Source organism: Cherax quadricarinatus, chromosome 9 (genome assembly GCF_038502225.1).
Source record: "Cherax quadricarinatus isolate ZL_2023a chromosome 9, ASM3850222v1, whole genome shotgun sequence".
Lineage (NCBI taxonomy): Eukaryota > Metazoa > Arthropoda > Malacostraca > Decapoda > Parastacidae > Cherax > Cherax quadricarinatus.
The window spans coordinates 56,965,819-56,989,848 of record NC_091300.1 but is presented as its reverse complement, the minus strand read 5'-3'; the positions used below and the strand labels follow the sequence as shown (position 1 = coordinate 56,989,848).

Sequence of the window (24,030 nt, the reverse complement as noted above, 5' to 3'; positions counted from 1 at the left end):
ACCAAAAAAGATGTTATAAGTTGTGGGTTGTTGTTGTGGGTGTTGTGGGCTGCGAGTGATGTGGGTGATTCTGTTGTAAGTGTTTGTGAGTTTGGTTTGTGTTCATGTTTTTTTTTTTTTTTTTTTTTTTGCGCACATGTTTTGTCTTAGTTGGAGGTGAGTGTAATCATAGAAATTGGTAATCGTCTTGGTTATAGTGATTTGAGGGAATTTGTGTGAAAATGGGTGTTAGATGGCGATGTTGATCTTAATTTATGGTGATTTTGGTGGTGTTTTGGTAGTATTCAGTGGTGTATTTGGGAGTACTCAAATGGTGTTTGAGACTATTCAAAGGTGTTCAAATGATGTGCAAGAGTATTTCTGAAGGTGTTCTGGGAGTATTCAGTTTTGATTTGGCCGTCTTCAAATGATGTATGAGAATGTTTTGATGGTGCTCAAAGTAATCTGGGGTTGTTCTGTAGTGGGTTAAAGGATGTTGATGAGAGAACATTTGTTAACAGTTATTGAGAAAAAGTATATGTGTGCGTGCATGTGCGTGCGTGTGTGTGTGTGTGTGTGTGTGTGTGTGTGTGTGTGTGTGTGTGTGTGTGTGTGTGTGTGTGTGTGTGTGTGTGTATTAACTTCGTAATGTGTAAAATTGTGACTAGTGAATTTATCGAAAAGTGGTTATAAGTTGTAAGTGTTGTGGTGACTTTTTCTGATGAAATAGTTAAAACGAGAAAAATTGTGGGTTATGAGTGAAAATTGTGTCTTGCTGTGAGATGTTGTTGGGAGAGTGAGTTGTTAGGAGAAGTTGGTGGGAGGTAGGTGTGTGGATGTAAAGAGGTAAGATTTGGAGGTGTGGACAAGGGGTAAGAAGAAGATTGTATTAGAATTTTAATGAAATATGGGAATTTTACCGAAATTAAAGTTATTGTGTGAATATATTTTAAAAGAATGGATTGAGTAAGCATATCTAGGCTTAAATTCTCTTTGTGGTAGAAGTGAGTGTTGGTGTTGAGGTAGAGAGAGAAGAGTAACTTGGTGGGTCTGACCTGAGATTTTATTCTGAAGGTAAAGTAAAAGGACACAAGTGCAACTAATGTGACATTTATTGTGGCAACGTTTCGCTCTCCAGGAGCTTTATCAAGCCATTACAAACAATACATGGACACAGAGGGTATATAAAGGCTCAGAGTGAGGTGCAATACTAGTGAGGTACCATTTCGATGTTCACTAGTGGTAGTAGTAGTAGTGGCAAAAGTAATACAATATGATAGAGCAATTGATTCGTACAAGAGTAAAAGGATATAAAAGCTATTACTTGGGTAACATAAAAATAGGTTGGACAAATATAGACTGGAAAGAGGCAGCTTGTTTCAGTGTTCACTCTCTGTAATGTGCTTTGTGTAGTATAACAGGAGAGACTATGTGATGGCAGGGTTTACTGTTTTCAGGAGGATTCTTGTTAAGACTTCGGAGATGGTGAAGGTGCCTTTGTTTTGTTTAATTGTATTCGAAACAGCGATCAGTGCTGATTCGAGGCACTTGCGTCTGCGGAAATTAGTTTCTTTGATCACTAATTGGGCGTCTCTGAATTTCATGAGATGACTGGTGGAATTTCGGTGTTGTACACAGGCGTTGTTCAAGTTATCGTTCCTACATGCGTAAATGTGTTCATTGAGGCGGGTGTCGAGGTTTCTTGCTGTTTCACCTACGTAAATCTTGTCACAGCCTCCACAGGTTATAAACTCCTGCATTGACTGGTTCGTGATGCTTGGATTGTGTCCTGGTTAGATCCTTTATTGAAGTGCTGGAAGCGATGGCGACTCTGGTGTTAGCTTGTGAAAGTACTTTTGAGACGTTCAGTGCAACCTGGCTGTTGGGAAGAATTATAACTTTGTTGGGAGTTGTGTTGATGCGTGGAGAATTAATGATCTGAAGAGCTCTTTTCTTGCAGTCTTTGATGAAAAAAGAAGGAAAATGTAACTCAGTGAATGTTTGGTGAATATATGTACATTCCTCGTCAAGAAACTCAGGACTGCAAATTCGGTATGCTCTTAGGAAAAACCCGATGATGATGCCTCTTTTGGAGTTGGTATCTTGACTGGAATAGAAGTGTGTGAGATCATTTTTATTGGTGGGTTTCCGATAAACTTGAAATCTTAGGTTGTTGTCTACTTTGTGAATGAGGACGTCGAGAAAAGGTAGCTTGTCGTTGGACTCTTCTTCTAGTGTAAACTGGATCGCCGGTTCAACTGCGTTGAGCCTTGCCTGAAGATCCCGTACATCAAAACGTTTTGGAGTTATTACGAGGACATCGTCCACGTAACGTAACAGAGGGTATATAAAGGCTCAGAGTGAGGTGCAATACTAGTGAGGTAACATTTCGATGTTCACTAGTGGTGGTGGTAGTAGTAGTAGTAGTAGTAGTAGTAGTAGTAGTAGTAGTAGTAGTAGTAGTAGTAGTAGTAGTAATGGAACTAAGGAGGTGAGGCAAGAGAGGGACCTGCTGGCATCAAGTAACACCAGTTCCCAGGATGGGTAATATCCTCTTGCTTAGTAATTTTGAAATACTGTAACTACCGGATTTTTGCTTTATAGTGTTACTGACAGAAATTAGTGCAGCTTCAGTGCATTTTCTCCGTCTTAAGTCGTCTTCTTTAATAACTAGTTTAGCTTCATTGAATTTCATGAGGTGTCCAACATCGTCTCTATGTTGAACACATGCGTTTTTGCGGTCATCATTTCTGCAAGCATTTTTGTGTTCTGCTATTCTAATGTCCAGAGTTCTGGCTGTTTCCCCTACATATACTTTGTCACACCCCCCACATGGTATAGTGTAGATTCCTGCACTTGTGCCAGAATCATGCTTGGGTTTTTGTATCAGGTTCCTAATAGTAGTTGAAGAGCTGGTAGATATTTTAGCCATTTTTCTGTCAAACATGTTTGAAACATTAGTGGCAACGTTGCTGACCGGAAAAAACGATGTAACTTGGAGGCTTTTCTTCAATTTGATAGGTGTTGGTCTTGCTGAGGATACGTGCCGCACGTTTCCTACAGTCACGCATGAAGTGTAGGGGAAAGTGCAGTAAACTAAAAGAATCGGCAGCTCCCCTCACAGTCTAGCAGGAGTTTTGGCGAAATATTTGTCAAAGCTCCTGGGTACAATCAGTCAGACTCATCTAAAGCATTCGGGTGACCTCCTTAACCGTATCAGGGATCTTGACATGAGTGATAAGAAGCTTGCAAGTTTTAACGTGACTGCCTTATTCACCAATGTCCCAGTTGATCAAGCCATTGATCTTCTTCGCAGGGTGATTAAAGATGATACAGAGTTACCTGTACCCCGCCAAGATTTTGTGAGCCTTGTCGAACTTTGTGTTCGTTATAACTGTTTTAGGTTTGAGGACAAGAAGTACAAACAACTCTTCGGACTAGCCATGGGATCCCCCCTTAGTGCAGTTCTTGCCAATTTATATATGGAGGATCTGGAATCAAGAAGGATCCTCAGTAACATCCCTCGCTCAGTTACATGGATGCGGTACGTAGATGATATTTTGGTCATTGTACCCAAAAATCTTGACGTACGGGGCATCCTCAACACCATCAACACTCTGGAACCTACTATTAAATTTACACTAGAGGAGGAGAAGGACAACCAATTACCTTTTCTCGACGTTCTCTTACGCACAGGGGAAAATAAACTTTCTTTTAAAGTCTATCGGAAGCCTACCTACAAGAACGATCTTCTACATTTCTTCTCTCACCATGACACAAGAACTAAAAGAGGGGTAGTTTTTGGCTTCTTTCTGAGAGCCTACAGAATTTCCAGTCCACAGTTCCTCGAAGAAGAATGTACATACATCACCAACTCTGTAAAGTAAAAGGACACAAGTGCAACTAATGTGACAATAAATGCCACAATAAATGTCACATTAGTTGCACTTGCGTCCTTTTACTTTACATATTGTCGGTAATTCTACCAACTTTATCACATTACCAACTCTTTTAGTTTACTGCACTTTCCCCTACACTTCATACGTGACTGTAGGAAACGTGCGGCACGTATCCTCAGCAAGACCAACACCTATCAAATTGAAGAAAAGCCTCCAAGTTACATCGTTTTACCGGTCAGCAACGTTGCCACTAATGTTTCAAACATGTTTGACAGAAAACTGGCTAAAATATCTACCAGCTCTTCAACTACTATTAGGAACCTGATACAAAAACCCAAGCATGATTCTGGCACAAGTGCAGGAATCTACACTATACCATGTGGGGGGTGTGACAAAGTATATGTAGGGGAAACAGCCAGAACTCTGGACATTAGAATAGCAGAACACAAAAATGCTTGCAGAAATGATGACCGCAAAAACGCATGTGTTCAACATAGAGACGATGTTGGACACCTCATGAAATTCAATGAAGCTAAACTAGTTATTAAAGAAGACGACTTAAGACGGAGAAAATGCATTGAAACTGCACTAATTTCTGTCAGTAACACTATAAAGCAAAAATCCGGTAGTTACAGTATTTCAAAATTACTAAGCAAGAGGATATTACCCATCCTGGGAACTGGTGTTACTTGATGCCAGCAGGTCCCTCTCTTGCCTCACCTGCTTAGTTCCATTACTACTACTACTACTACTACTACTACTACTACTACTACTACTACTTTGTAGATGAATGGTTCAGAGAACCGACATGTTGATAAATTAGACACATGTGCAACTCTTGGGTATCTTTATTGAGGAAACGTTTCGCCACACAGTGGCTTCATCAGTCCATACAAAGGAGAATCTTGAAGAACAGGAGGAGAATGAGGTAATCAGTCCCTCAACCTTGAGTCGATGTGGTCAGTCCATCAATCTTGAATAGAATACGGCATACGTGCTGAGAAGGAGCTTATAAACCGTTGGCAGGAGAGGTGCAGAAGTCATAGGTCGTGTAACATTTGTTCTCAGCACGTATGCCGTATTCTATTCAAGATTGATGGACTGACCACATCGACTCAAGGTTGAGGGACTGATTACCTCATTCTCCTCCTGTTCTTCAAGATTCTCCTTTGTATGGACTGATGAAGCCACTGTGTGGCGAAACGTTTCCTCAATAAAGATACCCAAGAGTTGCACATGTGTCTAATTTATCAACATGTCGGTTCTCTGAACCATTCATCTACAAACCTGTCAGACACTGCAACTTCTTGGGATCTTAATACTTGGGAATTCTTCGCTTGCCTAATTCTTGGGCACGACCTACTTCAACATTGAACAAATGTTACACGACCTATGACTACTACTACTACTACTACTACTACTACTACTACTACCACCTCTACCCACGCGTCCCCTCACCTGACTCCTGCCACTATATATATAAATGTTTTCTTAGTTTTCTCTGTATTAGGACTGAAGAAGCCACTCGTGGTGAAACGTTTCCTTTAATAAATGTCCTGAACTGTACATAAGTGTCTTTTTCCACATCTTGTCGGTATCACCATACCATTTCCTCACAAAGCACATTACAGAGAGTGAACACTGAAACAAGCTGCCTCTTACCACTCTATATTTCTCCAAACTATTTTTATGTTACCCAAGTAATAGCTTTTATATCCTTTTACTCATGTACGAATTAATCGCTCTACCATGTTGTATTACTTTTGTCACTACTACCACCACCACTAGTGAACATCGAAATGTTACCTCACTAGTATTGCAGCTCACTCTGAGCCTTTATATACCCTCTGTGTCCATGTATTGTTTGTAATGGCTTGTTAAAGCTCCTGGAGAGCGAAACGTTGCCACAATAAAATGTCACATTAGTTGCACTTGTGTCCTTTTACTTTACATATTGTCGGTAATTCTACCAACTTTATTACAACATAAGAAAAGAGGATCACTGCAGCAGGCCTGTTGGCCCATACTAGGCAGGTCCTTTACAATCCATCCCACTAACAAAACATTTACCCAACCCAATTTTCAATGCTCCCCAAGAAATAAGGTCTGATAACTCTATCCACTCATTTGCAAGTCCCACTCAAATCCATCCCCTCCCACTCATATATTTATCCAACCTAAATTTGAAGCTACCTAAAGTCCTAGCATCAATAACCCAACTAGGTAGACTGTTCCACTCATCAACTACCGTATTTCCAAACCAATACTTTCCTATGTCCTTTCTAAATCTAAACTTGTCTAATTTAAATCAATTACTGCGGGTTCTCTCTTGGAGAGATATCCTCAAGACCTTATTAATATCCCCTTTATTAATACCTATCTTCCACTTATACACTTCTATCATGTCTTCCCTCATTCTTCGTCTAACAAGTGAATGTAATTTAAGAGTCTTCAATCTTTCTTCATAAGGAAGATTTCTAATGCTATGTATTAATTTAGTCATCCTACGCTGAATGTTTTCTAACGAATTTATGTCCATTCTGTAATATGGAGACCAGAACTGAGCTGCATAATCTAGGTGAGGCCTTACTAATGGTGTATAAAGCTGCAGTATGACCTCTGGACTTCTGTTGCTTACACTTCTTGATATAAAGCCCAATAATCAATTTGCCCTATTACGTACGCACTGGTGTACGTGAGGTGGTCGAGGGTGAGGTCAGGGTCATTATCAAAGGTGCAAAATTTCACTCCTAAGTAGGGGTGAAGGAGAGACCGGAAGTAGGAAACCGGAAGTAACACGTAGACCGGAAGTAACACCTAGGTGTTACTTCCGAGCCATACAGCCGCCTTCCCTACTACTTATTTTAACCTGGGCCTTTACGAGGCAGTTTATATTGTGATACACAAATAACCCACACATAGAAGAGAGGAACTTACGACGACGTTTCGGTCCGACTTGGACCATTTACAAAGTCACACAATGTGACTTTGTAAATGGTCCAAGTCGGACCGAAACGTCGTCGTAAGCTCCTCTCTTCTATGTGCGGGTTATTTGTGTATCGTTCCAGTAACGGTATTGTGCCTTTTTTTGTTATTTGTTATTGTGATACAATAGTGCACAGAGAAAACACATGAGAATCTATAGTTACGAAAGATGTTCGGCGACTAATACTATACTTAAAAACAGCGCGCTAAACTTACATGGGTCGTTCAGCACTGCGCTAAATGCCGTTAAACTTTGTTTGGCTCTGGCATTTTCGCTCAGATTTTAAGCCATTCTTTAGTTTAAATATAACTTTTATGTTAGTCATTTGCAATTCGAGAAAGAGTTGAAAACAAACAGGCATTACGTTTTTCTGGAGAAATGCAAACATATGATGGTAAAACTAAGAAATTATGTTTGTGTAAATGCTTCGGTAAAATAATTTAACTAAAAAAGAGACTCTGGGTATTTAAGAACTGATTTAGAAAGACACGTAAGCAAACACTATAACATATTTATTAGAAAACGTTTCGGTCCTGGGACCTTGATCACTTCTAACATACAGAGGTAGAAAGACATTATATATATAGGCGGATAATGTCTTTCTACCTCTGTATGTTAGAAGTGATCAAGGTCCCAGGACCGAAACGTTTTCTAATAAATATGTCCTAGTGTTTGCTTACGTGTCTTTCTAAACCAACTTGTCGGTATTTATTACCAAGGTTTATACCATTTAAGAACTACACAAGGAAAATCCTAATTAAAACTATTATTACAGTATTAAACTGTATGTGAAGAGATAAACCTATGTAAAGTCATTCACTGGCGGCTCGATTCTCCGTCCTCTAATTGCAGAACAAACGTGCTGCGTAACTACTCTTCTGGCAGCCTAATATAACCGATACCAGACAGAAAATTCTTTTTCACTCACCAAACTTGTTTTTGAGGAATAATGTTGATCCCTCACAAACCACCCTGCCAGAGGCCATAATAGCTACACGGTCACCCAGTACATCAGCTTCCTCCATGTGGTGGGTAGTGACGAGGACGGTGCGACGTCCTCGCTCTCCCTGCACCACGTCCCACACCCACCGTCGAGACTCTGGGTCCAGTCCGCTGCTTGGCTCGTCCAGGATCACCACCTACACAACAAATGTTCCAGGTGTCAAGTTTAAGTATCTTAATTAGGTAAGCTGTATTTATATAGCAGAGCGCTCTTCTTACAATCAAAAAGTAATAAATAGTATGAGTATTTTTAGATAATGTCTCATGCCACGTCCAGTGGCATGAGACAAACAATATTTGACTAACATGAGATGACATGGTGAGTCAGCAGTTTTTCAGGGACAGTAGAGCGGCTGAAATCCCTTTAATTGTACTCCTCAGAATGTAGGCAATAAAGATGCATAATCTACATCTGGAAGATTCTGGAGGAATTGTCCAAAATCCACACAAAGAAATCCCTACATATGAAGTGATCTTGCTCGTGTGAAGACACACTCTGTGAGCTCACTGTAAAACTGAAAACAACGATGCCCTCTATCGAGCGACTCTTCCAGCATCTTAAGGAGGAGCTGAAGGAGGCTGAGCTAGAGATACACTGACTGACTGGGGAAAATAAAAGGATTCGTAGTAATCCTCCTGTTGTGAATCCTCAGGTCAAGAAAGGAAGCTGGACAGTTACCGGGCTGACTGGAATGCAGCTGAGAATCACGAGGAAGGATAGAAAAGTGGAAGCACCGAAGATCCAGGAGACTTCAGTGCTACCTGATGAATGTGAGTCGACCACTGAGAGCATGACCAACTCTGACAAGGAAAGTATGAACATTGTGCTTGTTGGAGACAGATTAGGTTCATGGATAGGGCTTTCTGCTTGAAGGATGGGAGCAGGAGACAGAGGTTTCGCATCCCTGGTGCTGGGATGGAGGATACTGTTAGCTGTCTTGACCGCATTATGAAGGGTAATGGGATCAATTCCATTATCTGCCACACTGCTGGAGGCAATGATGTAGGCAAGCACAGGAGTGAGGATTTAGTTAGAAGGTGTAGGACAGCAACAGACATAATTAGGAAGAAGGGGGGGGGCCTGTTACATGTAGCATTTTGCCAAGAAAGGGTGTTGTAAATGAATGGCTGTCCAGAGCAACTGATATTCATTGTTGGCTGGACTCATACTGGACTCATGCAGTACTATTCATCAAGAAGTTGGACCACTTCTATGGCAGAAATGACACGTATGCCACGGATGGGGTTCACGTATCTAGGACAGGTGTGCGTGCTCTCTCTCTAGTTCAGTGAAGGATGCTGTTAGGGCTTTAAACTAGGAATAGTTAGAAGTATGGGTTTTGGAAGCGGGAAAATGGATTGAGAATATATTGATTTAAGCTTTGATGTCATGAATAGCAGGAACAACAGTCACCAGTTAACACTGAATCAAGATGATAACAGAAATTGTGAAAAGCAAAGCTAAATAGGGAAATGGTGCAGAACAAAAACATCTTAACATATTTTATACTAATAGTCAAATATCAGGAATAAAATTAATGATCCACGTTTGGTTACGTGTATGAGATACATTAATGTAACTAATAATTGAGACATGGTGTAATTTAAAGAGTCGGGATATGATTGCCGAGCACCACATTCAAGAGTTTAAGTTGTTGCATGTTGATAGAAATAATGGGAAGTGGGGTGGGGGTAGCATTATATGTTCGGGATAACTTGAATTGTTGCATCAAAACAGGTATAAAAATTGATGGATTAGACACAGAATCTGTGTGGGAAGAATTTCTAGGGCGAGAAAATATATTTTAATGTTATATACCGATCCTTTAATTATCTTAGATAGCGGCAGAGAAAGACTTTGGAATCAAATTGTTAAGGCTTCTAGATACAATAACATAGTTATAGTAGGGGATTTTAACTTCAGCCAAATAAACTGGACTACTTCGACTGGAAATTTACAGTCGAGTGATCGACACCATGCCCAGCCCTTCTAGGGTAGGGTAGGTGCCTGAGCCCGAGCCTTTAGCTCATAAGACTGTCACTCCCATTTGCCCCCTTGGGGCGGGGATGGCAGACCAGAGAGGCCTAGCTTGTGGCTAGGCCTGGGGACAGTTGGTCCCAAAGATGAGGAGGTACTTGTGCCTCCTCCCATGGGAGACTTAGGTCTCAGACACTCCCTAAAGAGGGAGCCAAGGCCGGGCCACCACTTGGACAAGGCCCGGCCCGGGAGAATACCGGCTAATCTTTAATAATAATAATAATAATAATACAGTCCAGTGCCTTCCTGGAAGTAGTTCAGGACTGCTTTTTGAAGCAGTTTGTAACAACCTACTAGAGGCACTAATCTGTTGGATCTGGTTTTGTCCAATAAGGAAACTCTCATTAAAATCTTGAGATCACTGAGGAGTTTGGCTGGAGTGATCACAAATCTGTTAACTTTGATGTTAAAGAATAAAAAGGCACAATACTGTGACTGGAACAAAACACAAATAACCCACACATAAAAAAGAGGAGCTTAAGACTACATCTTGGTCTGACTTGGACCGAAACGTCGTCGTGAGCTCCTTTCCCCTTTGTGTTACCTGGGGAATACAAAAATAGGGATAATACAATAAAAGTCCCCGATTTTTGGTCTGCCGATTATAATGGACTTAGAGTATACTTGTTTAATCTTGACTGGGGATATCTGTCTAAATGATACTATTGAAGATAATATTTACAATGTTAGGTAAGACACATATGCAACAGTTAGGTATCTTTATTTCGAAACGTTTCGCCTACACAGTAGGCTTCTTCAGTCGAGTACAGAAAAGTTGATAGAAGCAGAAGATACTTTAAGGGTGATGGACTGATTACATCGTCTTCAAGTCTCTTCTGCTTCTATCAACTTTTCTGTACTCGACTGAAGAAGCCTACTGTGTAGGCGAAACGTTTCGAAATAAAGATACCTAACTGTTGCATATGTGTCTTACCTAACAACCTGTCGGTATTTTATACCATTTTAATGTTCAATATTTACAATAACGATAGGAACCGCAAATGTAACTTTTTCTTAATAATGAGCAACAAGTTTAAAGTATATATATCCCCCAGCCAAAATTTACGTCAAATAAGAACAAGCCCAAACAAGTGAATTGGAGACTAAAGCGTCTATTAAGATATAAAAGAGGAATTTATAGGAGTATCTAGAGGAGAGGTTAACCATATTGACCATTATGTTAATCTTAAAAGATAGGTATAAAAAGGGATTGGCAAGGCTAAACGCGACTATTAAATTAAATTAGTTATAGAATCAAAAACGAATCCAGATGGGTCCTTTCAAATGTATAGGACAAAGATTAGGGAAGAAAATAGGACCTCTAAAAATTAGGTCTAGACAGCTTACTGATAATGAGCAGGCAATGTGCCCTTTTTTTAGTAGGTGTTTATTGTCGGTTTTTACACAAGAAGACATAAATGATATCCCAGTTATCAATAATTATTCAGGCCTTGAAGAAAATAAATTAAGAAATATTACAGGCACGAGGGATACAAATATCAAACAATTAGACAAACTAAAACGAATGAACTGTATTCAAGGTACTTGAAGAATTCAAATTGGAACTTAGTCAACAGCAAATAAACCTGTTAAACTCATCAGTTCAAGCTGGTGTGTTGAATATGTGGAATACAGCTAATGTAATTCCAATATTTCAATCAGGGGATATTATAAACCTTGGTAATAAATACCGACAAGTTGGTTTAGACAAACACGTAAGCCAACACTGGGACATATTTATTAGAAAACGTTTCGGCCCTGGGACCTTGATCAAGGTCCCAGGACAGAAACGTTTTCTAACATGTCCTAGGGTTTTCTTACGTGTTTTTCTAAACCAATCATGGGATAAGTCAATTCCCTCAAATTACTGTCCAATAAGTCAGACCTTTAGTAGGCAAATTATTAGAATCATTTATAGCCAATATCATTTGAAGTCACATTAATGAGCATAATTTGATTGATGAGGCTCAGTATGGATTCACAAGACGTTGCTCTTGCCTGACAAATTTACTAATATTCTTTAATAAAGCATATGAGGCAGTAGACAACAATAAAGAATATGGTAGAGTTTACTTGGGTTTCAGTAAGGCGTTTGATAGAGTACTGCACGAAAGGCTGTTAAGAAAAGTGGCAGCTCATGGTATAGGAGGTAAAGTTCTAACATAGATCGAGGCATAGCTAACCAATAGGTGGCAGAGAGTTTAAATTAATGGGGTCAAGATATGGGGACCTGACGCTAATGGCCTTACACAAGGATCAGTTTTTAAGTCCATTGTTGTTCATAATATACATTTATGATTTTGATGAAGGAATAACCAGTAATATGAGTAAATTCGTTTATGACATATAAATAACCCGAATAATAGGTTCTGAGGAGGACAACAATGAACTTCAGCAGTGTTAAGACGAATTAAGTTCATGGTATGAAAAGTGGCAGATGCAGTTCAAAGAGGACAAGTGTAAATAAAGTCATAGTCTTCTGGAACTAAAATAAGCCTCATGGATATAAACTAGGTGATGGAGAGCTTAATTATACATAATGTGAAAAAGACTTGGGAGTTATGGTAAGCAAAGATACGACTCCAAGACAATAGTGCCTAGCTGTGCACAATAAAGCTAACATATTACTTGGATTTATATCAAGAAGTATTAGTAATAGGAGTCAACAAGTTATTTTACAGATCTTTACATCACTAGTAAGACCTCACATAAGAACATAAGGAAGGAGGAATACTGCAGTAATCCTGATGGCCCATACTGGGCAGGTCCTTTACAGTTCAACCCACTTTCAGTGCTACTCTAACAATAAACTCTGATAAATCTAATTGCTCATGTGGAAGTCCCACTTAAGTCCAACCCCTCTCATGCATTTATCCAACCTTAACTTGAAACTACCCAAGGTTTTAGGTTTAATCATCTTACTAGGTAGACTATTCCACTCATCAACTACCCTTTATTGCACCCCCTGAATGGGGCCCACTGTATATAATGAACATTTCTGGAATATTACCTTTTCATATAATTTTGTATTGCTGATATTTTCATTAATAGCTAAAATGAAAATATTTTCCTTTATATTAGTTGACCTAGTTATGTATGTAGGTACGATGTAACATTTACACTTCACTGTGATCACTGTTAGAGAATTTTGGTTGGCTGTCCGCAATGGCAAACTGCTTAGCTATCACCTCCCTTGTTTACCTGCCAGCTTCTCTGGAGCACCACAGGAGAATCACGTAATCGTACCTGAGTTTGGAGACTGTCCTCCATCTCTCTCTCTCCATAGCTGGTCATCGCTCGACAAGCATCTCTCTCTCTCCATATCTCCAGAGATCTCTCTTGTCTTTGGCTGTTTGTTTGTTACTTAGACTCTGTTTTGGTAGAGTACTACTAATACCACAACCACTAATCCGTGCCTTGGGTATGACCTGCTTCCACTGGGGAATTCCGCTTAGCAGTGACTATGCCCTCGTCTGCTACCCGTCCCTTTCCACATGTCGAAAGTATATAAGTACCAGCCTTCTTGCCTGTGCTCCAGAATCTTCACGACTACGGTGCTCTTCACACCAACTCCAAGATTGAGGGACTGATTACCTCATCTTTTGTATATAGTTCTTCTATCTTCAAATTATGTCCTTGAATTTGTACTGATAAAGCCACTAGAAGGCGAAACGTCTACAATAAAGATACCCAGATGTTGCACATGTGTCTAATTTTTCAGATATATTAAAAATATTAGCCAGTGGTTCACAGATTTCCATTTTGCTCTCCTTAAAAACCATTGAAAAAACCTCATCAGAGCCAGGGGATTTATTTCGTTTCAGTTGATCTACTTGTTTTATAACCATATCGCTAGTGACTGTTATATTACATAATTTATCTTCTTCAGGCCCACTATAAAAATTAATTACTGGGATGTTGTTAGTGTCTTCCTGTGTGAAAACCGAGAGAAAATAAATATTAAAAACAGAGCACATTTCATTCTCCTTGTCAGTAAGATGCCCAAAGTTATTTTTAAGGGGACCTATCTTATCTCTGACTTTTGTTCTATAAACCTGGAAAAAAACCTTTTGGGTTAGTTTTTGGATCCCTAGCAACTTTAATTTCGTACTCCCGTTTAGCTTTTCTTATCCCCTTTTATTAATGTCAATATATTGATTCTTTTAGGATGACTCTCACCTCTTTTCATGCGCCTATAAATTTCTTTCTTCTGACCTAAAAGATATACACGTATTCTCTGCTCAGACGTTGTGCTGAGCGGTTGTCAGCTGCTTCTACTCAGTCCCGACACCTGGTGGAGGAGTTTTTACAACAACAACAATGGCGACTGCGTTTCGCCGGCGTGTTAATACTGTTTGTATTCAACTAACACAGGGCTCTATCACCAGCGAATCAATAAATGTGTTAATGCCGTCAATCATTCGTGATACATATGGCCTTCAGCGTGAATCCTTGTGTGGCGTCACCTTGAATTTAACTTCACGGATCTTCGTCAAGTTTTGTGACACCCAGATTTACGAGAAGATTGTGACCCAGTACCAGGATATAAGTAAGCAAGTCACCCCAGCAGTTTCTGTCAAGTTGCATGACGTGTCACGATACTATACGTGGGTACGTGTGCGAAACATGCCTTTTGAGGCCAATGAAGTTGATATACGTGACGTTTTTGAACGTTATGGGAAGATCCACCTGGTCACCATGGGTAGGTGGTCTGACGGCCACTATGCTGGTCTTCAGGAGGGGTCATTTACGTTGAAAATGTCCCTTCGTCAGCCGATTCCTTCGTACGTACACCTGGAGGATTTTCGTTCCCAGGTGTACGTTACGTATCCTGGACAGAGAAAAACTTGCTGCCTCTGCGGGGCTTTGGATCACATAGCGGCTCAATGTGTTCAGCGCCAGCCACCCTCGGGGCCTGGTCGTCGTCCTGACGGCGAGGTACCCCGTCAGGCTCCGGAAGAGGAGGTTGTCGAGAACTTGCCGTGTCTGACGTCATGGAGTGCTGAGGTTGATCGGGCCATGTTACTAGAGTCATCTTGTGCGACTCTACCTGGGACTGCCTCCCTTGACGAGGTGGAACATGTGAACAGTGAAATCCCTCTAGCAAGAGAGGCAGGTGATATGGAGGCCGACATTGTATCTGTGTTGAGTGACCTATTAGCATCACATGAGTCTGATTCTGTGCCGTGTTCTGATGAGGTGAGATTACGTGTAGATGATGCTGATCAGATAGCTAAAGTGCGAGATTTGGAGAGTTCGAGAGTCCATACTGTTGAGGCAGAAATTCACAGGGAGAACACTCCAAGTACTGACATGTCTGAAGATGCTGTTTCTAGGAAGCATGCGGCTACCCCGTCCAACTCCGATGATGTCTTGACCCCTGGACAACGTTCAGGGAAGAAGACATGGTCGGAAATCACGGGTGGGGGGAGGTCGCGTGAGTCCAGGACAGCAGGTAATAACACGGGGATTGCCAAAGGTGTGGGAAGTGCCTTGGGTGCTTGCCGACGCAAAGAGAAAAAGGGAGTGGTAGCCCCTAGAGGAAAGCCACCTTTAACACAGTTAGGTGTGTAACTATTAATGTTAATGGTTTGAAATCTGTCAGAAAGTGTGTGCAGGTGCGTGAGTGGTTGAATCGTTTTGCAGTGGATGTGTGTTTTTTGCAAGAACATAACCATAAGGTAGGAAGTTTGTTTGAGATGGATGGTTATGACATTTATGTGACTCACTCCAGACGTCTGAAAGGTGGAGTGGCTGTGTTGATAAAAACAACCAACCCGTTTGTGATGAGACATTGGGAGGAAGGGGGGGAGGGTCGCGTGGTGTGAGTCGTGGGGGATTGGAGTAGTAGAAGAGTTGGTTTTGTAAGGGTATATGGGCCACCTGAACATGATGTTAATATTAAAAATACTTTTGTTAGAGATGTCTTAGTATATTATTTGAGGTCCATGCCAGAAATTACAGTGGTCGGTGGTGATTGGAACTGTATGGTGCGCCGTAAAGACGTTGAACCTAGGGGGGCGGGTTTCTGTTCGCTTGTTTTGGGTGACTTGTTGTCTGGGTTGAGGTTGGTAGATGTCCGCGGAGGACGTGACTTGGGGATTGAGCATATTTTTCTGCGTAGGGGCTATGCGGCATGTTTAGATAGGGTGTATGTGTCTCGGCGGGTGGTCGTAATCAATGTGCGTATATTGAATGTCTTTTTCTCCGACCACTGGGGAGTTTTTGTAGAGCTCGACTGGGGGGGTCTCTTGAATCGTTTTAAGGGATACTGGAAATTGAATATGCAGATGCTACAAAGTGCAGATGATAGGGAACTATTTGCTGACTTATGGGCGTCTATGGGTGTAGACTCCTGGGAGGGGTGGGATTTAGTACGACGGTGGGATGAGGTTGTGAAGCCTCGAATTAAGAATTTTTATGTGCATCGGGGTAAGGAGGCCACTCGCTTGGAGTATGGTTTTCTGAGGTACCTGGAGGGTCATCTACGACAATGTTTTGTGCAGGGAGAGGCATCTGGGGTTTACCCAGTGGATGAGATCGACGATCTTAAAGAACAAATCCAGGTATTGAAAAATAAGGTTTTTGATGGGGCGCGCATTTCGGGTGGGGTGGAGGAGGCTTTGTTTGGTGACAAGCCGTCTGCTTGTGTCTTACGAAGTCAGACACAAAGGCGAAAAGCGACTGAAATTGTGAGTTTAGTGGTGCAGGATGAAGTTGACGGGTTTAGTGAGGGACAGGTCTTAAAAACAACTGAGGGGATAAGTTTTTATGTCGATACTTGGAGTAAGCTCCAAATGCAAAGTAAAGACGTGAGTGAGCATGCGATACAGGATTTGGGGATAGGAGTACGATGCGAGTTAAATGATTATGATCACCTTCTCATGGGTGGGCCTATATCTGAGGCAGAGGTGTGGGAGGCACTACAAGGAATGAGTAAGGGGAAGGCTCCAGGCATTGATGGCATCTCTTGTGAATTTTATATACAACATTGGGAGGTAATACGGACTTTTATGGTTCGTTTACTCAATGCGATGAAGGACGGGGGGGGGGGGTGTTAGGTCTGTCTCAGCGTACAGCAGTGTTGGTCTTAGTTAGGAAATGTGATGTGCCGTTAGCGATTAAGGACTACCGTCCCATATCGTTGATGTGTAGTGGCTATAAACTATATGCAAAAATTTTGATGAATAGAATTAAGAAAGTGTTTGATAAGGTAATCCATAAGAGTCAGTTTGGTCTGCCAGGTAGGTCAATGTACGATGGTCATGGGAATATCAGGGAGTTTGTTGAGGAATGCGAAGTGAGGGGTGGGGGTGGTGTTTTGGCTTTAGACTGGCGAGCCGCTTTTGATAGTGTGGAAAGGGAGGTTCTGTGGAAATTTATGAAATGGCAGGGTTTTGGAAATGAGGTCATCATGTGGGCCCATTCGTCGTACAATGGAGCGGGATTTAAAGTACAAGTTAATGGCAAGTTAGGTGTTTTTGTACACTTGAGCAGGGGCATTCGTCAGGGATGCCCCATGTCTCAAATGGTTTTTGCATGTATGCAGGACCCTTTTTACTGGGCTGTTTGTGGACGGGGAGTAGAGACATCGTGGGGTCCGAGTAGTGGTCGACCGACCCTTGTGGGTTATGCAGATGATACTACTGTGTTATTATGTTCACGGGAGCAATTGGGTTTTGTTGGGAGACTTGTTGATATATTTGGCAAGGCTACGGGGATGTGTGTTAATAGAGAAAAATCGAAGATTATGGAGTTGGGGGAGTGGGTGGGGGATGGGGCGGATGCAGAGGGGTGGACTGTGGTTGATCGTATCACTATATGTGGTATTCAGTATATGTGGGAGGTCGATCAGATGAGGGCGTGTAATTCGGGGAGGGTTGTACATAGTGTCTTGTGGCGCTTAAATAGTCTACGGCCGCGACATTTAACCCTGCATCAGAGGGTGGTGGCCATTAATGTCCTGCTTTATAGCAAAGTATGGCATGTTGCTGCACTGTATTCTCTGTTGCAGGGGGACGTCAAACGTCTTTTGCATAGAGTTTATCGATTTTTGTGGGGTTCAGGTTGCGATTGGCTCACAAGAGCGGTGGTGGAGACACCAGTGCATCAGGGAGGGTTGGGTCTCATTCCTCTAGAGGCTCGTGTCATGGCATGTTACGTGAAGCGTCGTTTTCTCCGACTGGGTGGGATGCATGGTGGGTTAAGTGATTTGTATCACGACCTGCTCAGGTGGTGGGGAGGGAGGAATTTAATTAGGTGCGACACGATGCTTCGCGTATTATTGCACATGAGGGACGTGCGCTGTGTAAAATTATGTACCTTAGAAAGGGCGGGTAGGGAGGTAGTCGTGATGCGAGTTGAAGGAATGTATCCCATGTATGCGTGGGGTGATTTATGGAGGCGGGTTCAACAGCTGCATCTGCCTGCTCAAGTACGGGAAGTGGTTTTTAAATTTTTACATGGAATCTTGCCGTCCAGGGTGGTGTTGTATAATAGGCGTTTGGAGGAAGACTGGGATTGTCCGGCGTGCGGGATGGAGGAATCTGCTTTTCACGTTGTGTATTTCTGTGAGACTTTAGGTATGGTACGAGAGTGGTTCAGTAGGGTTTTGCATTTGGTGGGGGGGGGGGGAGGTTTGTCGGTACTCCGGGCGTTGAGTTTTGATGTAGGTGGGGTTGACTTGCGTGTACAGCGTGCGGTGTCGTACGTTGTGGCCGATTATATTTTCGTGTCATGGGCTATGAGTCACGTTGATGGTAACAGTAGAATTAGGGTTTTAGCGGGGACGATTTATAGGACAAAATGTCGAAATAGGTTGGTATATGAGGGGAGATGGGAGAGAGACTTCCCGCCTGAATATAAAGCCTTGGAGTTACGAGATTTGAGATAGTTGTGAGTGTTCAGTGGGTAATCTAACGGGCTGGTCAGCTGTGTCTAATTGTGTTTGTCAAGTGCGTGAATATTTTGTGTTCTCCGTGTTTATGTGCGTCTCCTATGTAACGGTGACGACAATATATCTTACGTGCTTTGTATATACAGCTTTTAGGAATGTTTTTCGTCATTTATGCCTCAATACAAGTCATTGGTGTACATTTTGTATATGGTGTGCTTCCTAGCACAGTTGAACGTTTTCTTATTTCTGTTTATACTTGATGCCGTGTTCGTGTGCTTTTCAATAGTATATGTATCTATGCAAGTGTTTGCTTTTCTGTAAGCTGTGGTGGAGCTTGAACTACATGTGGAAGCAGTATTATTCAATGTTTGCATCTCGTCAGTGTATAACTTCACTTATAGCTGCTTGCATTGTCTTTTCTTTGTGTTTATTGAGATGTCAAATATCACAGTGTAGTTTCGTTTTGTTATATTAGATATTTTCATTGTTGTGAACTGTAGCGTCATCTTGTTCCACCTTTGAACTGTAATGCCTATTCTTAGTCCATGATAATAACCCCGTGGTAGTCGCCCAAATTAACGTATTGTTGTGCTCTTTAAGGCACCTGAGTTCTTAGATTAAGTCTTGGATACGTTGTGTGTTGGCAGGCGGAAGCCACGCCTAGTAATATGCCAGATGTTGTATCATGTTGTATAATACGTGATTGCTTGTATATGTGTGTAATTTTGTGTGCTCGTTTTTGTCACATTTATTTTTTTTTGTATGGTCTTTATATTTTCCTGTGTTTTGATTTTATTATTTAGTATATAATAATAATCTTGTTAGTGCCTAGTATCTCGTTGACATTATTTTATGCACCCATATCTATTTTGTACCTGAGTTTTAAATAAAATATAAAAAAAAAGATATATGAGCCTATTATTCATCCATTTAGGGCCATTTCTATTCGATCTAATTTCTTTACACGGAATAAATGTACTTTGGGCAGCATGTATAGTGTTTAGAAAGCTTTAGAGATAAGTGTTCTCTAAGCCCATTGTAACCTGTGAAGCGAAAATCTGGGACCATTACTGAGTTATCCCTACTGTCATACTTCCATTCAACGCTAAAGGTAATTGATTTGTGGTCGCTTGTGCCAGGTTCCTATAAAATTTCTAAATTATTAACAAGGGTTTTCTTTGCCAGAACCAAGTCAAGGAGGTTATTTCTCCTTTTAGATTCTGTAACAAACTGCTTTAAAAAACAATTCTGAGCTACCTCTAAGAAGTCGTTAGACTCGTAATTCCCAGTCAAGGAATTCCAATCAATATGACTAAAGCTAAAATCCCCTAGAATTACTACTTTATCGTGACTTGTGGCCCTAACAATTTCCTCCCACATTAATCTTCCTTGGTCTCTATCCAAGTTTGGGGGACGGTATATCTCGCCTAAAATCAAGTTTTCGTGCCCCTCTGAAAATTCTATCCAAACAGACTCAGTATGTGTTTCAGACTTTATTCCGGTTTTCATGCAACAATTTAAACGATCTCGGACACAGAGTGCCACCCCTCCCCCGTTTCTGATAATTGTGTCTACTTAGATTATTTAGCTCAGTTTTGGTTGCCATGCCACAAAATGGATGTAAACTCATTGGAGAACGTTCAGAGAGGAATAACAAATTAATCAACTTGATAAGGAATCTCCCATATGAATATTCTTGAAAGCCTTGACCGTATTACAGAATGGATATAAATTCTCTGGAAAATGTACAAAGGAGGATGACAAAGTTGATCCCATGTATCAGAAACCTTCCCTATGAGGATAGACTAAGGGCCCTGAATCTGCACTCTCTAGAAAGACGTAGAATTAGGGGGGATATGATTGAGGTGTATAAATGGAAGACAGGAATAAATAAAGGGGATGTAAATAGCGTGCTGAAAATATCTAGCCTAGACAGGACTCGCAGCAATGGTTTTAAGTTGGAAAAATTCAGATTCAGGAAGGATATAGGAAAGTACTGGTTTGGTAATAGAGTTGTGGATGAGTGGAACAAACTCCCGAGTACAGTTATAGAGGCCAGAACGTTGTGTAGCTTTAAAAATAGGTTGGATAAATACATGAGTGGATGTGGGTGGGTGTGAGTTAGACCTGATAGCTTGTGCTACCAGGTCGGTTGCCGTGTTCCTCCCTTAAGTCAATGTGACCTGACCTGACTAGGTTGGGTGCATTGGCTTAAGCCGGTAGGAGACTTGGACCTGCCTCGCATGGGCCAGTAGGCCTTCTGCAGTGTTCCTTCGTTCTTATGTTCTTATGTTCACTGTCTTGAGAGACGTAAAATGAGAGGAGACATCCCTGAAGTTTTATTTACGGATGATGGGTTATATAAATAATATACTGAAGAATTCGAATCAGGTATGAGCCAGATATAATGAATTTAATTTAATAAGGACGTATGTATGTACTGGTTTTCAAACAGAATTGCCGATGTGTGGAATAATCTGCCGAGTAGAGTATACCTGGAGAAGGTTTTGGGGGTCAACGCCCCCACGGCTCGGTCTGAGACAAGGCCTCATGGTGGATCATGGTCTGATCAACCAGGCTGCTACTGCTGGCCGCACGCAAACTGACGTACGAACCACAGCCTGGCTGGTCAGGTACTGACTTTATGTGCCTATCAAGTGCCTTCTTGAAGACAGTCAGGGGTCTATTGGTAATCCCCCTTATGTATGCTGGGAGGCTGTTGAACAGTCTTGAGAAATAGAGACTAAGACATTGAGTAGCTTTAAAATGAGATTGGACAAATATGTGAGTGAAAAGGGCTAGGTTTAATTATTACCTTAGGTAATGTAGCAAAGTTTTGGTAGATTTTGGGAATAGGTTGGATAAGTACGTGGGTGGCAATGAGTGGTTTTGATAAGGACTTGCCTTGTATTGGCCAGTAGACCTGTTGCAGTGTTCCTCGAGAACACAGTAAGTGTAATGGGACCACTACTCTTAAACGCCCTCCATTCATGCATTAGGCGGATATTTCAACAGATCCCAGGTTGTCTTCAAGAGGGAACTTGACCGGTTCTTCAAATTAGTTTCTTATTAGCTGAGACATTGTGTACTAGTTGGGCTGCTGGTGGCGGGCACTAACAACCTGATCCATACGGCCAGAAACAAAGAAGCATATTTATTTTTCCTCTGTTCGTCCATCTGTCTGTCTGACTGACAAAAACTGTCTTCCTCCCTGCCTGTCTGACTGACAAAAACTGTCTTCCTCCCTGCCTGTCTCTAACCACACACACACCTCAGAAAGAACATAGATGTATAAGTGAGTACCTTGGAGCCTCCAATAAGAGCGATGGCAAGACACAACTTTCGCTTCATGCCTCCTGAGAGCTCATTACCGAACATGTTCTTCTTCTCCAGGAGCTCCAGCCGCTGCATCAGAGCCTCTGCCTCCTCCCTCGCAGCTTGCCTTCTCATTCCCTTCAACTGTCAGACGGAAAATTGGTTCAATTATTTTATTGTCTGAAAAGATGATGACACATTAATGATAAGATAGTAAGTTTATAAATACGTATAGGTAGGTACTACCTCTATAACTGAGGACCCTCAGCCTCAGAGAAGAATATAAACGTACTTCAGGGAAAACTCAGGTGGTGTCTCCCAAAGCTGTTTGAGTATTTTCTTCTCCTGCCACACCTCTATATGCTATGTTTGTGAACTTTATTTTAAAGCAAAATACGTTATTAAAGATACAGTGGAAGGAGGACAACATGTATGACTTCTCAGAGATTATATTACAAATACTTTTTCCAGCTTCCCGGAGGTGGACCGTGTTTCCAGAATGCTGCATGCATTTCAGCTCTGGATCGAAACACTCAGTCTCTGAAAGAGAAAGTTGGCAGCTCTGCCGTTCTTGGTTTCAGTGATGAGTTTTTCACCTAACTCTTAAATGAATCTAAAAGCACACTCGTCCTATTCTCCAAGGGTTTCCGACTCTACTGGGACGAAGTTATAGTATGGTGCAAATCCTCTGTATCCGTTGCTCTTCTGGGTCTCCCTGAAACTGGCAGCACCACCCCCTTCAGATTCAGTGTACTGCAATTGAGTGTCACCCAGTGCAGACACACAGGTGTAGTTCCACGCAATCTGCTTACCATCCTTCCAGGGTAGCATGGCGACTCCATCTGGATGCTTTTGGCTTCCATCAGATGTCAGTACCTGAAGGTCTCGTTTTGCTGGGCAACGGGTTGTAGCGAGACTTTGCTTGATGATGTCACTTACCTCCCATGACAGACGAGATCAAGTAACTCAAACTGATCAACTACACCTAGCCGGTGTAGTTCTTCACTGACTAGGCGAAGAACTACACCAATCCGAACGGTCAGTGGGTCGAACCAGGTGACCATACAAAAAATTAGGGAAAGCTGAAAGGAAATCTCCTGAATGTGATGATTTCACTGCTTGCAGACGAACTTTGTTCTTTCCTGAGGCATTGCTGAGCGCTGTGTGGGCGATTTTCTCCACGATTGGTTTGCCCCATATCTTGGAGGAGCTGGTCTGCTTGAAGAGTCTGCAGGGCTGTCCCACTGCGCAGCTACTTCGATGAACTTTGGGTCTTGAGCTCCTACAGCATCTCTCAAGCTCTCAGGGACAATCTCTTTAACTAGATCACTGGATGCAGTGCACGAGGACGTAAATGCAGGTAATGCTACATGCATTGTCTTACGCACCCGTATACCTCCCAGACGCACTGAAAGAGTTGATTGATCCCATTATTGATCTTCCAGTGATAGATTCAGTGACTTCCTATAGATAAATCTCAGGAATGTGTCATATTCACTATGTGTTGAGATATCGAAGGATGGTGAACATTCCAAGAAATTTGTTAGTCTTGGCAGAGTCACACATCCTGTGAGGAGATACAGGGCATCATGGGCAGCCAGATCACTTATTCTCTCTATACATTGCATTAGTATTTTGTGATTTTTGTACCGTCAAATACTTGGATATTTTTTTTTGTGTCGCTGCCATTTTGTAAGTGGATTATTTTTGCATTTCAAATTGCAACTGCCAGCGCCTGCAACCTTTTGCCGTGTGTTAAGCAAGCCTGTAATATAATTCAGTGTTTTGTGTAATTATACACCATTCTTTTGTACACGTAAATTTTTGCTGTATTTTGCTACCATTGTTATGCAGTGTACTGCAGTAAAAATATTTTGTATAAAAGAAAACGCTCCATATATAATGTCATTTACCG

At 41.6% G+C, this 24,030-nt stretch overlaps 1 protein-coding gene across 1 annotated transcript in view; it reads right to left on the bottom strand.

Annotated features, from left to right (window-relative positions):
* LOC128686029 (phospholipid-transporting ATPase ABCA3) overlaps positions 1-24,030 on the bottom strand; it is a gene marked incomplete at its 3' end in the record, with an annotated part of 363,040 nt that overhangs the window by 168,660 nt on the left and 170,350 nt on the right. Inside the window, 2 exon segments of the mRNA XM_070083443.1 lie at positions 7,793-8,003; positions 22,104-22,259. Of these exon segments, the coding sequence (XP_069939544.1) occupies positions 7,793-8,003; positions 22,104-22,259 (367 nt within the window).